This window comes from Myxocyprinus asiaticus, chromosome 6, assembly GCF_019703515.2.
Source record: "Myxocyprinus asiaticus isolate MX2 ecotype Aquarium Trade chromosome 6, UBuf_Myxa_2, whole genome shotgun sequence".
NCBI classification, from domain to species: domain Eukaryota; kingdom Metazoa; phylum Chordata; class Actinopteri; order Cypriniformes; family Catostomidae; genus Myxocyprinus; species Myxocyprinus asiaticus.
This window is the reverse complement of record NC_059349.1, coordinates 49,410,318-49,426,627: the sequence shown is the minus strand read 5'-3', so window position 1 is coordinate 49,426,627 and position 16,310 is coordinate 49,410,318. Positions and strand designations below refer to the sequence as shown.

Here is a 16,310-nt window from a genome sequence, read left to right as displayed (position 1 = left end):
GCATCTGTGGATGCAGCGGCAAATAGTGTTGACTAACAAAGGTTTACTAAAGTAATCCCAAGCCCATGTTCATGATATCCATTACTGATGAATGATTTTTGAAAAATGTTTTTTTAAGACAGTGATGTCTGCCTCACCTGTTTAACATCTCTTGTTTCACATTGCCTTATTTTAATTTGTCAAATTGTTATTAATCTTAAATTGCCCCTGTCTTTTTGGAGCGTGTTGTAATCATCTGATTTGAAATTACTGTACATAAAAAAAAAATAGCTTTCTTGACATCATCATGGCGAAGATACGGCAATCGCTCGGGTAGGTGGGTGTCGGCTCCTGAACGTGATGAACTCTGGGATACGCTTAGCCTGAAAGACCGCTCCGAAGCGTTATTCGGCCCAGTGTGGATTTAGTGTGGGTTAAGTGCACAGAGCTTCATACATGGGACAGTCTTGAACACTTACTCGGTGCCACGTGCACGCACACTTAAGTATCAAGACCGCAAGTGTGAGTATTGGAGATATGTGATTATTATTATGATTTAAACCCCATGGTATTACCATAATGATTGTATATATACATGTGAAAAAACTAAAACTACACACTAATATAAAGGTAAGTGCCATCTTTAGAGTCTCATTAAGGAGCTTTTAAGACTCTTTAGTCTTTAGCTGTGGAAAAATTAGGAGTGGTGTGTTATGATGGTTAAGGCTCGGGACTGTGTTACATTTCAGGGCTTTTCTATTGTTCTCTGTTCTGTTTTCAGTTCTATTATTTTTTGTTCTGATCTGTACTATTTTATTCACTTCACTTCACTTATTCACTTATGTTATATGCTTTTCTACTCTACATGTGTGAACTCTACTCTCTATGTTTTTTGTTCAATTATATTCTGAAAATGTTTTATGTTCTATTCTGTTTTATATTGTTCAGTTCTATTATATTGTAATTCATTTGTTTGTGTTGTGTTGTGTGTGTGGTCAGATTTCCAGGCCACAGGGCTGAAGAAAGGCATGTTCTTCAACCCTGACCCGTACCTGAAGATAGCCATCCACCCAGGCAAGCACAGCATCTTTCCTGCCCTGCCTCACCATGGACAGGAGAAGAGATCAGGCATCGTCTGCAATACCATTAATCCCGTTTGGCAGAGGGAGGTATGGCAAACAAAGAAGCACACACACACACACACACAGACACACACACACACACATGCTGGATTAAATGTGCTCATATATAAATCCTTATTTAATAATATCTCGTCCCACTGTTATTTATACTCAGACCTTTAACTCAACGCTGTCCTTGTGTGCTGTGCACAGATGAGTTCCCAGAGTTAGTCATGTAAATCCGTCATTCTCCACGTACATCGTTGCGTCACTGCAAAATCACAAACACAGCACACTGTCCTGCTGTCTGACGGACAGGGATTTGTTTTGTTTTTTATCTCTTTGTTGGAATCTTTTCATCAAGACCGCATCAGGCATCAAACATGCCATCTTTGTGAGCTTACCTAGATTTTGTGGGTTTGTTTCCATGTTGTAGAGTGCCTGTTTCTGGATGATATTTTCTTCCACTAAGTGCTCTTATTAGATTAACAAGGCTGTGAGTGAGGAGTAGAGGAGATTGCCTCACAGCAGGGGGTTACAACAGGTCAAGTCATGGAGAATGAATGAGCGAGATCGGTATTGTTTTCTTTGTATCATTCTTTGAAGGGATGCTTCTCGGTTTGTGCTGTATCTCTATTTTCTTCTGTGATAATATTTGACTAGGGCTGTCAAAATGAACCACTTAATGGTTAGGAGGACCATGTGATCTCTAGAACAGAGTGTTGTCATGGCAAGTGTAGTACTGCTGTAAGGTGGGGGAGATGGCAACCCTCTACGGACAAGTTTGAAAATGAATCACCATTGGCTATTAAAATGTTTTTTTTTTGCTCTGCAGACCTTTGACGACATGTAAGTGGAATGCAACTGAAAAAGATATTAAGCAAACCGAGAAGTTGGCATCTTCACATATTTAAAGTATTCGTATAAATGACTCCACGTGATATAGAATGCCAAATAATAAATTGTATTTCATATTTCGCTTTTTAGCATTTCAGTCTCATTTTCAATTATGTTAATACAAGGTTGGAACCTAATAATGAAAATAGAATTCCACATATAACAATAATTTAATAATTGTATTATGAAAATAATAACATAAGTGCTAGTATATCAAAAGTACCACGTAAAACAATGTTTTGTAAAAACCTCTGCATAGATGCTGCAAAAGCCTATTTTTCAAATTTTTCTATATTTACAATGTTTGCTGAAGTTAAATGTTTTCATAATGTATGATTGTCCCTTTAAATATTTATATGTACAAATTTATTACACTTACTACATTACAATTTTTTTTATATATGTTTGTTGTACAAGTCCATTTAAAATGTAGTTTATGTTGGTGTGTATAACAAGCGCTAAATGGTACTGTCTCTTTAAGTGAACCGGCGGCTCCGCGAGTAATTGCTTACGGTTGAATGAGCGCAGTGCACATTAACGAGAGAGAAGTTGCACAGACACATCAATGCAATGTATGAAAATTAGAATAATGTTTATTTTTTACTTTTGATCTCCAACTGACTGTAAATAACAGAAAGGATATTAAAAGAGACATGAAATAAAAATGGAGTGTGTGGATCTCGTCTTTGGACACAAAATACAAGAAACGAGCCAAAAGAAAACTTTTACTTGCATAATGTGTATTGACTTACGTGTACAAATATTTGTTGTACATGTTCTCAAAATCAAATCTACAAGCTCTCGAGTTTTGCAACACTTTTACCTTCAAACAGATGTCCAACAGGCACGTTACTGGTCTGTAAAGTGGCGAATGTTGTGAAAACAAAAAAGTTAAAGCAAAATCAGCGTTGACGTCGTTAAATGCAATGTAAATGTAACTATGACATCACGCTCAACTAAAGCGATGGTGACAGCGTGATCATGATACCTCAGGACCCACTGCAGCCAAATAAGGTACATGTTTCTTAAAAATTAGGGCTGCAACTAACTTATTTTGATAATCAATTAATCTAACGATTATTAGAACGATTATTCAACTATTCGGCCGATTATTGCAACGATGAATCATTAGCTCTTAACCGATTATTCAGCTTGTGCCTCAACTTAAAAGGTTGTATTAAATGATTAAATGTGCTTACTAACAATAAAGAGGACAAAATCTTCTTTTAAAAATATCTCTAATTGACATTCACTGAATTACAAGGAAAAAGAATACTTGGATTTTTTATAGTTTAATTCATTAAAAAATTAACTGCAAAAAATCCTATTGTTATCAAGTGTTTTTATCTTTCCATTTAAAATGATCTTAAAACAAGATACATTTACTTGAGAAGCAACATAAGATATTTAGACTTGTTTTTAGAGAATGTATCTTGAATATAGTGTATTTTGTATATAAGTGTATTTTATCACTTGGTTATACTTCTGTGAGTGCAGTAAAGACAAAATATACTTCTATTCAAGATACATTCTCTGAAAGCATGTCTAAACATCTTATATGCTGCTTCTCAGGTGAATGTATCTTGTTTTAAGGATTTTTAGATATTTTAAAATATTTAAATATTATATTCAACATTATCTGATAAAAAAGTTTTCTTCTGCAGTACAGCTCTTAAAGTAAATGTACGTAAGGAGATTTAGGTATTTATATCAGAAAACAAACCAATATAAATCATTGTAAAATGGGCTAAGACTACACTCTCTCACCTTTTTGGTCACTTCGATTCATCTTTAACTCACAAAAAACAAACTCCCTCTTCTTAATAGAGCTTGACTCGCTGACTTTCTTTACGATAAGATACACGCCGTGACACATATATTATGATTCACTACGTCGCGAGCAATCACATTATAATCTGCAGCAAGCGCGCATGAGGGATGAGCGTCTCCGTGTGAGACAGTGTATCAGTCGGGAGAAGTTTTAAACTCTCTCACGCTGTTTTTCACGCGACTCATATAAGCGTCTCTGACTGCACAGAGAAATGCCAGTTTCAGAGTGTGTGCTATTTATACAACCCGCTTCCTTATTATTTTAACTTTAATAAAGGATGCATTTAAGATAAAATGCCGGGATGTTTTCTTTTTAGACACTCTGACAGGCAAGATTTGCTCAAGCGGAGTGCCAGGTATTGCTCCGCTTTATTTCATGTCACGACGACACTGCTTCTATACTTATTTTGTATTTTTGTATTATAATTCCCTCATACTTTGCAAACTAGATCACCTTAATCTGTTTGGAAAGTGCATCTGGACTGTTAGCTGTTCTTTTTCCTCTCCTCAATCAAGCGCGAGCTGAAGTGCTACTCTCCTGCGTCATCATTAGCATTTCAAATGATCTCATGTTGCATTTAATGAGATCAAACGACTATTCGACAACGGAAATTTTTGTCGTAATATTTTTTATTGTCGATAACGTTGACTAATCATTTCAGCCCTATTAAAAATGTACGCTCACGAGACAACAGCACACAGTAAAAGACGATGCTGAATCCAGCTTCTTGAATGCCAGCATTAAAATGATCTCTGTACTTAAGTTCTTCACCGCTACACAACTCAATTTGCGAGTGAAATATGCACATTTACTAGCAAGTGGCTAATAACAGACATATTTTAGTCACATAGCATGAAGTTTGGTCACATATGGAAGTGATTTACTTGCAATAAGGACGGCTGGATGGTGGGTGTGTGTGATCCAGAATGCAGCAGCATGTCTGGTCTTTAATGAACCAAAGAGAGCGCATGTTACACCACTCCTTGTCTCTCTCCACTGGCTACCGGTTGATGCACGTATCAAATTCAAGGCTCTGATGCTGGCATACAGAACAGTTACTGGGTCTGCTCCAGCATACCTAAATTCGTTTATGCAGAGCTACACGCCCACTAGAAGTCTGCGGTCGGCTAAGGAACGTCGCCTTGTTGTACCAACACAAAGAGGCACCAAAACACTTTCCCGGACTTTCAGCTTCATCATACCACGTTGGTGGTATGATGAAGGTCACGGATGGACCTTCCCAACTCCATCCGTAAAGCTGACTCACTCTCTGTCTTCAAAAAAAGACTAAAAATACATCTTTTCCATGAGCACTTAACCAGTCATTAAAAAAAATAAAAAATAAAAAATTTCTGTTGCACTTTATTCTGTTTTGAATACTATTCTGATGCTAGTGAAACTTTGTAATACAGCACTTTTCATACCACTGTCTCCTAAGATGATTCGCTTATGTTTTCCTCTCTTGTAAGTCGCTTTGGATAAAAGCGTCTGCCAAATGAATAAATGTAAATGTAATGTTTGGGGATAGATCACCCAAAACAAACAATTATTTCAGCTGGCAGGTTGTGCAAATGCTTCTACATGTTGACTGACGGTGCTTATGTGTGTGCGAAAGATGTGAGGGCCAATCAATTCCTTAAGTTTTTTTCTGTGGAACACAGAAGGAGTCATCTAGCAGAATGTCCAAGCTGCTCTTTTACATACACAGAAATTAGATAGTGACTGTATCTTTCAAGGTAAAATAGGACTTTAAAACCATAAAGGAAGTCCATATGATTTGTGCACTATCAGGGTTGGGGAGTAACGGAATACGTTACGTATTAAAAAGCAAAATATTAGTAACTGTATTCCATTACATTGGTAATTAGAATACAGTTACATTAAAAAATAATTTTGATTACTGAAGAGATTACTTTGCATTTTATTGTCATTTGTTCCATTTAATATTTAGTCTATTCAGTTGGAAAACATTTATTATATATAAATGATGCGATCCAAAGTGCATTTGAACAGCGGTGAAACACTTTCTTATGATGTGTTACATTCATACGAGCAGACAGAGAAGTACAGTAAGTCTGAAGTAAGTTTGGATCAGCAGAAATAGAATAAACCTTGTGTAAATTGTCATGTATACATTTAGCTTTATGCTAGGCTAAAATGCTATTTCTAGTCATTTTACATGCACCTGTATGGAGCCCCTTAAATTTGACGTTGTTAAATGCAATGTAAATGTAACAATGGCATATCACGGCTCAACTAAAGCGATGGTGACAGCATGATCATGATACCTAAATGCAGAGTGAAAAATAAAGTTTTATTTAATACAAAATAAAACACAAAAAATCCAACATAAACCTCCCATAAGGGGAAAAAAAAAAACAAAGGAAATATAATCCAGGGCTGGGGCAGAAGGCAGCGAGGAACAGGACCGACCAGACCGGGTAGGGATGAACAGGACAGGAAGCTAGACCGACCGACAGACTGACTGGATAAACAAACAAACACACAGGACCGACTGGAAAACATGACTGGAAACAAGATGAACTGGCACTGGACAGCACACACAAGGAGGCTAAAATTGGGAGAGAAATCATCAGGTTAACAAGACAGGGCAGGTGTGACTAATAAACTAATAATGGAGGCGGGGTATGATGTAAGACAGAGAGACACGTGGCGATACAGAAACAAAACAAAGCCATGTGCTCTCACAAGACATCAAAACACCCAAATGGCATGAACGCACATCGCCAAGACAATAAGGCAATATACGCCCATGCCAACCGACAAACAAGATGAGAGAATGCGTAGCAACGCCAAACAAAGCGATGCCAAGCACTCTCACGCTAAACGAAACCTGAGCGTACATTGTGAGGAAAACATCATGCGATACACGGAATAGGCGACAAAAACAAGACAGGACACCTGTGCGAGAGTTTGGCCACACACACACACCCAACTCCTTAGACCAAAGTGACCGAATCTCAGCACAACATGAAGACAGCTCGCTACAAGTGGGCACAACATTAGCGCGACGTGAGGCGCACCCATGTTCGCGATGGACAGACTAACTATTGACGCGTGTGCCTGCTGCCAAGATGACATACGCGCGATGCACCCACGTCAATAACAGAAAGACATGGAGCATGAGTGTCCGGATACCGACACAGACCGAAACCGAACCAGACAGAAAGTCAGGATCCAGACACCATGCTCCCGACATGAAACAAGATGGACTGAAGAGTGCACAGCAGGGAATACAACCGAAACCGCGCACTCACACAAAGACAGACAACGAAACACTAGACAGACATGTGACGATAATGCCATGGTCCTGTCAGACAAAAACCCAGACTGATAGAATGACAGGACCATGACATAATAACCACAAAATTATTATTTTTATTAGCATAGTTTTAATTTTCCTGTATTATTACTATGGTTACACTAAGAATATCATGGTTATAATATGGTTCATGTAGTAAAACCATGGTAAATTTATTGCGAGGAAACGCAAAACTTATTTTGAAGGAACGCTTCTGAAGCGCTCTAACAAGCACGCCGTCTGTGGAGGTTCGTGCCAAATTCCCGTTAAAATAAAAACGAGAATTTGTTCATTTGAATTAGAGAAAAGTGAACACAAAGCACTTCGGTTTCACTTTCATTTAATGTTCTTTTAATGTCAAATAGTCTTGGTTATTGGGGTTTATACACACAGTGTTAAGGACATGCAATGACACAGAGGAGGAGACGCCCGCTTTAGTCCTGTGGAGATGATAGAATGAAGAAACGAATCTAAAGTGGGTTTAATCGGAGAACCTTAAAATAATGTGTAAAAGTGAAGATTTTAGGACAGATATATTTCACTATTGCATGCTAGAATAGAATAGAATAGAATAGCTATTTAGTTTGACTAGGTTCACAAGTGTAAATGTACAACGGACCAAGACAAAACATTTTGAATTAAGCAAATTGTAAGAAGCACACATACCTTAAAAATTATGACAATTAATCGTAAAGGCCCTAAAACAGACAAATAATCTTCATAATTGTGAAAGCCCTGAAACAGAAAATTAATCGTCATAATCACAAAGTTTTGTTGCTTTCTTTTTGCTCTTTTTATGACCATAGACCACTGAATGAAAGACTAGTCATGGCTAAAAGACACCACAGTTAAAAAACAAGTGGCTTCTGGAAATTAATGCTTCACTGTTGATACCAACGTGTGATTCCGCTCTCTTCCTTTTTGCTGTTCTATTCTTACTTGTAGCGCTTTAATTTTGTGTCTCTGCCCACGGATGTGTTGGAAATCGAGGTGAAGGACAAGTTTGCCAAAAGCCGCCCCATTATAAAGCGTTTCCTGGGCAAGCTGTCCATGCCAGTGCAAAGATTACTGGAGAAGCATGCCATCGGGTACGTACTTTCGATAAGTAAACCTAAAGACAAAAAGAAACTAGACCCTTGAGGTGTATTTGCAATATTTTTAAATGTATTTCTCCATATTCATTTGTCATTACATGGCTTAATGCACTTAATTACAAGGTTAATTACATGGCTTAATTACAAGGTTACAGGGTCGATCTCAGATTTGTGGTTGAACTCTAATTGTGTTTCTCATTGTTTTAATACAGTGTGTCTGTGTGTTTTTCTGTCACAGGGACCGAGTGGTCAGCTACACACTGGGACGGAGGCTTCCAACAGAGCATGTCAGTGGTCAGTTGCAGTTCAGGTTTGAGATCACCTCTTCCATCCACCCAGGTACTTCCAGTTTTATTTCACCTTTTATTGAACATAGAACAAAATACTTAACACAAAGTTTAATCAATAGTATACATCCAACTACTTTAAACAATTCGAATAAAATTGTAAACATGCACCGATAATTCTGTCTGATACTGATAACCGATTATTATTTTATAAACAGGGTATTTTGTTGCTAATAACCGTTGTAATGACTAATATTATAAATATACATTTTGTTAGCCTGATTACGAAAACCAAAAAAAGCCATGTTCCAAGGCTTACAAATGAAATCTGACATCATGTACAGTGGATAACTGTCTTTTTTAAAACAAGTACAACTGCATAAAGCACTCTTTCCTGTGGTCATTCTGCCTAGTGCCTGTTCCAGATTCTACCAATGAATCTCCTCAGGGGATATTGAACATTTTCTGCTCTCTTTTACTATTTTGTTATCGGTCGTTGGCTACTCTGCTGACTAGATTTTTGGTACCTGCATAGGCAAGGCTTGACATTAAGTGTTGTTATGTGCTTGTCCTTCGGAAAACTAAATTGGTCATTCATTTGTTTGAGTTCAAATGTTACTTGTCCGGAGAGAAAAAAAGGGTATTTATTAAATAGAAACATGCTCAGGTAACATGTCAAAGTTTCTGTTGTGTGTTTTCTAAAATTACGACAGATGCCCAACCTAATAGGATACCTATGCAGTTAACTCTATTCTCTACAACAGAAATTTTAATTTCGCTGGGTAGGGGAGGAGGCTGTTGTCATTTGGTAGTTATATTATATTACGTAGAGTAGTCAAATAAAGAAAAGCCTCCATTGACATCATTTACAGCAGGGGTGCTCACAGTTTTAAGGAATGAGATCTTCTTTTTCATCATGTTATTGCAGGAAGATATACCATTCACAAAATATACATTGTCAATACTAAAATCTTAGTAGTCGGTAGTGAAATATTACGATTCTCAATATCAGTACCACAACAAATAATAAGACTAACTAATTTGTTAATTATGTAATAATTGTTTCAAGTTCTCATGTAATTATTGAAGACTAGTAAACAGTCAGTAATAAAATAACAGTAATGAATAGAAATTGATGAAAAGAAGTAGAACAAAAAATACAAATTTAAGAAAACAGCACCTTTTTTAACATATTTAAAAGTTTTTAACAGCAGTATCAAGAATTCAATTGAACATTCAGAATGAAATGCGACAAAAAACTACTGCTGGTCATTACTGTATGATTAATCTAGCCAAGAGCAGTGAGTGGTTTTCTTGTTATGGATATTTGATTAATATTAATGACACATCAGCAGCAGGTCTATTAGGTTACCCAACTGTTTATGTTTACTTTAGACATAACTCACTGTGTTTACATGAATACCTCACCAAGATGAGCATTTTGGCCAAATTTTTAAATGTATTTGACCGTTCAGGCATGTAACCGCATTACCACGAGTGTTCTCAGAGCACACCCGCATGTTCAGCACGCACACACACATAAGCCGCTTGTCAGTCAAACAGCACGCAGCTATGAAAAGATCGCTTGCAAATTATAAAATTACATGCTTTGGGTTATTTTAAACAGCAGAATAAGAATATAAACTTTTTAATAGTGACAGGCCTAGGCTATATCACAAATATAGCCATTTATTTTTCCGTTATTGACGTTTTAATCAGGCTACTTGTCCGTTCAGGCAAGTAAAATTCTCTTTAACTTGCCCCTTCAAAAATCCACTTGTCCCAAACAAGCAGACAAGTGTTAATGTCGAGCCCTGTTAGGTCATAAAAAAAAAAAAGAATTATTTTTTTCGCCGCATCATATTAACAGCTTCAAATGTCACCCTAATTTTCTTCATTCTTTCTTTTTTTTAACTGTGTCAATAATATTAACATTTTTATTGTCCTATATCAGTATGATCACAATATATAGCATATCCCAACTAGAATGCAGGGTCAGGAAGAAAAACAAAAAACAAAAAAAACACCAAAACTGACAAAAATGCTCCCAAAATGTAAAATGTGGGGGGCATTCACACATTGAGGAAGGCCTGTGCGCTGAAACATCTTGTGTCTATTCCCCGAATATTTATGTAATAAAAAATAAGAAAAGTTTATCATATGAGTGTGTATCATCACTATTGTATTCCGAACGCCAAATGGATCAACGCACCCACAAATATAAAACCAGTAAAAGATGATAAAGCGTGATGTAAAAATAACTTTGTTGGGCATAAAAATGCCCTCATAATGAATTCCTCTGTTTGTTTGTTTTTTTTATTTGTAACATCTGATGTCGTTTTTAATATTCTATTCTAGGCATTATTATACATATATTATGCATAAAAAAAATTGCTGATGTTAATTTAATATTAGGGTTTTATCGTGAATATATTCTCAGTCTAATCATTCAAATGGAGAACTGTGTAAATTAATTTGGTAAATTTAAGTATTTGAAATGAAAGGATGACACAAAGTATATTTTATGTTTGGAATGAAATAATTCCTCATAAAAGTACAAAATGCCCCTGAAAACCAAATCCAGGGGGCAATTACTGCCCCTTTATGAAAAATGTAATTTCTGACACTATTAGACATTATTTTAGTTCATTATGCCAATTGTATGAATGTAGGTCACCTGCTTCTGTCCTCTCCACAGACGATGAGGACATGTCTCTTAGCACAGAACAGCCAGTGGCGGGCGCAGAAGCTCAAGGCCAACCTCAGGCCGAAGACACCATGAGCTTGGACCAGGGTGCCCCAGAGCTGCCTTTGGATGGAGACACTGCTTCTGTAGAAATGCACATGGACGTTGATTCTGGGCCTGACTGTGCTGCTGAGCCAGAGACTATAGAGGCAGAGACATTAGAGGCAGAGCAGCAGATGCATCCAGATGTGCAGGAGCAACAGGAGGAGACATTCGAGAGCCATAATGCTGCGGAAGAACATGGAGCTTCAGAACAAATGGAGGAGGTTGAGACAAACATAGAGGTAGAAGAGAGCAACCAAGAGGAGGCAGAGACTCCTAGTGCCTTTGCTGAAGGGCCAGTAGACCCTTCAGAAACTCCTGCGGTAGTGGAAGATGAGGAAACCAGGGACCCTCAACCGATCCCAGAAGAGGCAGAGGTGGATCTAGAGGAAGGCTGTTCGCTGAGAATCAGAACCACACCACGACGGAAACCCCGGCCTTGCTCTCTTCCCGTTTCAGAGCTCGAAACGGTCATCGCTTCCACCTGCGGAGAACCGGAGACTCCGCGCTCCCATTACATCCGAATCCACCATCTTTTGCATAGCCTGCCAGCTACCCTGCCTGAACCGGGAGACCAAGGGGATGCAGCCAGGCCCGAGCCCGATCAACCGCAGGGAGTTGAGGAGGAAGACAATGAAGAGGGTGCAACACTAGAGCCTCACGCTTTAACTCCCAATGGTCCACGCAGGACGCTGCCTCGCAGTCGCTCACACGAACGCCTGTCCGATCTTATTCAGATGCTTGATGGAGATGGGCAGCCATTTGGAGCTGAGGGCCAGGTCAAAGGTCAAAGTTCACCAGGGGAGAGTGAGTGTGACTTGAGCACGGTTCCCTGCTGCAGTCATATGACACAGAGGACCGTGGGCCCCATGAGGACACCATCCCTAGACAGTGCCCGCAGGTCGGAGAGCATAGTGTATTCCTCACAGGATGATGAGGATGAGATGGACAGGGTGAACGGGATACTGGGATTGGAGGCAGAGAGTGGACAGGGAGCTAAGAGTCGAGAGCCTGGGGATGGAAGCTGTCAGTGGGAGGAGGCACCTGATAGTCATGTCCAAAGCCCACACAGCATTATGGATAATGGAGAATCACCTGTACCTGGACCAAGCAGCAGAAGTAAGTAGCTATTGGAATTCTGGGATTTTTTTCATACATTGATAGTCTATATTTAAGTGGATAGCTGACGTGAAAAGTCAGTATGTTTATATTTACAGTTATAATCGAGCTACAGTGGGTTTTTGTCGCTAAAGACCTGAGGTATGCATTAAAGGGCTAATTGAGAGACTGTAAGGAATATTTTTAAACACATAACAGGACTGTGGTGAAATGGTGAGACACTTTCCCTTATACAGTGGTGTGAAAAAGTGTTTGCCCCCTTCCTGATTTCTTATTTTTTTGCATTTTTGTCACACTTAAATGTTTCAGATCATCAAACAAGTTTAAATATTAGTCAGAGATAACACAAGTAAACACAAAATGCAGTTTTTAAATGAAGGTTGTTATTATTAAGGGAAAACAAAATCCAAACCTACATGGCCCTGTGTGAAAAAGTGATTGCCCCCTAAACCTAATAACTGGTTGGGCCACCCTTAGCAGCAACAACTGCAATCAAGCGTTTGCGATAACTTGCAATGAGTCTTTTACAGCGCTGTGGAGGAATTTTGGCCCACTCATCTTTGCAGAATTGTTGTAATTCAGCCACATTGGAGGGTTTTCGAGCATGAACTGCCTTTTTAAGGTCATGCCACAGCATCTCAATAGGATTCAGGTCAGGACTTTGACTAGGCCACTCCAAAGTCTTCATTTTGTTTTTCTTCAGCCATTCAGAGGTGGACTTGCTGGTGTGTTTTGGATCATTGTCCTGCTGCAGAACCCAAGTTCGCTTCAGCTTGAGGTCATGAACAGATGGCTTCAGGATTTTTTGGTAGACAGCAGAATTCATGGTTCCATTTATCACAGCAAATCTTCCAGGTCCTGAAGCAGCAAAACAGCCCCAGACCATCACACTACCACCACCATATTTTACTGTTGGTATGATGTTCTTTTTCTGAAATGCGGTGTTACTTTTACGCCAGATGTAATGGCACACACACCTTCCAAAAAGTTCAACTTTTGTCTCGTCAGTCCACAGAGTATTTTCCCAAAAGTCTTGGGGATCATCAAGATGTTTTCTGGCAAAAATGAGACGAGCCTTAATGTTCTTTTTGCTCAGCAGTGGTTTTCGTCTTGGAACTCTGCCATGCAAGCCATTTTTGCGCAGTCTCTTTCTTATGGTGGAGTCATGAACACTGACCTTAACTGAGGCAAGTGAGGCCTGCAGTTCTTTGGATGTTGTTGTGGGGTCTTTTGTGACCTCTTGGAGAGTCGTCACTGCGCTCTTGGGGTAATTTTGGTCGGCCGGCCACTCCTGGGAAGGTTCACCACTGTTCCATGTTTTTGCCATTTGTGGATAATGGCTCTCACTGTGGTTCTCTGGAGTCCCAAAGCTTTAGAAATGGCTTTATAACCTTTTCCAGACTGATAGATCTCAATTACTTTCTTTCTCATTTGTTCCTGAATTTCTTTGGATCTCGGCATGATGTCTAGCTTTTGAAGATCTTTTGGTCTACTTCACTTTGTCAGGCAGGTCCTATTTAAGTGATTTCTTGATTGAGAACAGGTGTGGCAGTAATCAGGCCTGGGTGTGGCTAGAGAAATTGAACTCAGGTGTGATAAACCACAGTTAAGTTATGTTTTAACAGGTGGGGCAAACACTTTTTCACACAGGGCCATGTAGGTTTGGATTTTGTTTTCCCTTAATAATAACAACCTTCATTTAAAAACTGCATTTTGTGTTTACTTGTGTTATCTTTGACTAATATTTAAACTTGTTTGATGATCTGAAACATTTAAGTGTGACAAACATGCAAAAAAATAAGAAATCAGGAAGGGGGCAAACACTTTTTCACACCACTATACATTAATGTAAATGTTTACTCAAAATCTTAATGTTGAAAAAAAACTACCCAGAATATTGAATTCCCAGCGCTGTCTGTGCTACATATTAAAGGTGACATATTCTTCACCTTTGTAGTCCACTTGTAATGTGGACTTGCACCAAAAATTACAATGCTAAAATGGCATCAAAACCCTGAAGATTTTAGAATGAGACAGCTTAGTTTCAATAAGTGCTTTATGTGTACTGTGGAGGAGGTTTTGGGCTCCGAAAGTTAGGGTTTGTCTACATAGTACATTGGACTGTTTTATTTAGAAAGATCCAGGAAAATATGGTTTTCCGAGATACAGCCCCTAAAATGGATATGCAGACTTTTAATAAAAGATATCAATGAAGAATCCCTTGGCTAATGTTTGTGTTATGTTCAGGAGAGTGTCCTTTGCCTTGTAATCATCCTGCAGTCAGCCAGCTACCTGCTCTGCGGCCGGATCCTCACCACTATCCCACCATAGACGAGCCTCTGCCTCCGAGTAAGTAGTCATGGTTTCACCCCACACCTTAATTTGCATATTAAAAACTGTCATATGTAGTTTAGTCATTTCCAAGATGTGAAGAGTCAAACTACAACCCATTAGTGCAATCAAACATTCATGTCAGATTGAACTTATTCTCACTCTCACTAACCCACACTAAGATTTCTATGCTGATAATTGTCTACCGTAACTAGGGCTGAAACGATCAGTTGATGTTGTCGACAATAAACAAATTGTTGACAGAAATTTTCGTTGTCGAATGGTCATTTCATCTCATTTAACATAACATGAGATCACATTAAACTCTGACGTGCAAGAGCAGCACTGCAAAAAGCTCACAGTCCAGATGCACTCTAAACTTTCTAAACAGGTGATGTAGATCACAAAGTATGAGGGAATTATAATGCATAAATACAAAATAAGTAAATAGCCGGAGCTCTTTAAAGGAAACACCCCGGTGTTACATCTTTAATGCAGTTATATTTAATGCATTACAGCTTTATTAAAGTTCAAATAATATGGAAGCAGATCATGTAAATAATTACAAACTCCGAAACGGTCAGACAGAGTACACTCTGTTGCAGGGACGCTCGTCCCTCGAGCGCACACACTTAATGCAGCTAGATTATAACATGATGGCTCGCGACTTATTGAATCATAATATATGTGTCATTGTGCATTTCTTATCGTGAAGAAAACTGGAAATACGCAGCTTTATTAATAAGAGAGATTGTTTGTTTTGTGAGTTAAAGATGTATTGAAGTGAACAGAAAGGTGAGAGACGGTAGTCTTCGCCACATTATACACTGCAACAAAATAACTTTTTGATTCGTTTTAGTTTTGGCTTGTTTTCCAATATAAATATCTTAAACTCCTTTAAAACAATGTACATTTTCTTTAGCAGCTATACTGCAGAAAAAAAAAATTTATCTGAGAATGTTGAATATAATATTTAAAATACAAATATGTTAAAATATCTAAAAATCCTTTAAAAAAGATGCATTCACCTGAGAAGCAGCATATAAGATGTTTAGACTCGCTTTTAGAGAACAGATCTTGAATAGAAGTTATTTTGTCTTTATTGCACTGGCACAAGTATAACCAAGTGAAAAAATACACTTATATACAAAACACACTTATATACAAAATACACTTATATTTAAGGTACATTCTCTTAAAGCAAGTCTAAATATCTTATATGTTGCTTCTCAAGTAAATATATCTTGTTTTAAAGATTTTTAGACTATTTTTAAATGGAAAACAAGACAAAAACACTGGATAACAATAGGATTTTTTGCAGTGAATTTCTTTACTGAATTAAACTTAATAAAAAGTATTTTTTTTCCTTTAATTCAGTGAATGTCATTTAGAGGTATTTTTAAAAGATGTTTGTGTCTTTATTGTTAGTAAGCACGTTTAAAACAATCTTATAAGTCGGGGCACAAGCTGAATAATCGGTTAAGAGCTAATGATTAATCATTGCAATAATCGCCGAATAGTTGAATAATCGTTAGATTAAT

The 16,310-nt window shown here is 38.0% G+C and overlaps 1 protein-coding gene across 2 annotated transcripts in view; it reads left to right on the top strand.

Moving 5' to 3' along the window:
- The window catches only part of LOC127443136 (E3 ubiquitin-protein ligase HECW1-like), a 77,888-nt gene that overhangs the window by 29,485 nt on the left and 32,093 nt on the right, over positions 1-16,310 (top strand). For both annotated transcript variants that reach the window (XM_051701671.1, XM_051701670.1), the window contains exons 6-10: positions 979-1,148; positions 8,096-8,238; positions 8,483-8,583; positions 11,230-12,438; positions 14,686-14,787. In XM_051701671.1, the coding sequence (XP_051557631.1) occupies positions 979-1,148; positions 8,096-8,238; positions 8,483-8,583; positions 11,230-12,438; positions 14,686-14,787 (1,725 nt within the window). The remainder of the gene's footprint in view (positions 1-978; positions 1,149-8,095; positions 8,239-8,482; positions 8,584-11,229; positions 12,439-14,685; positions 14,788-16,310) is intronic.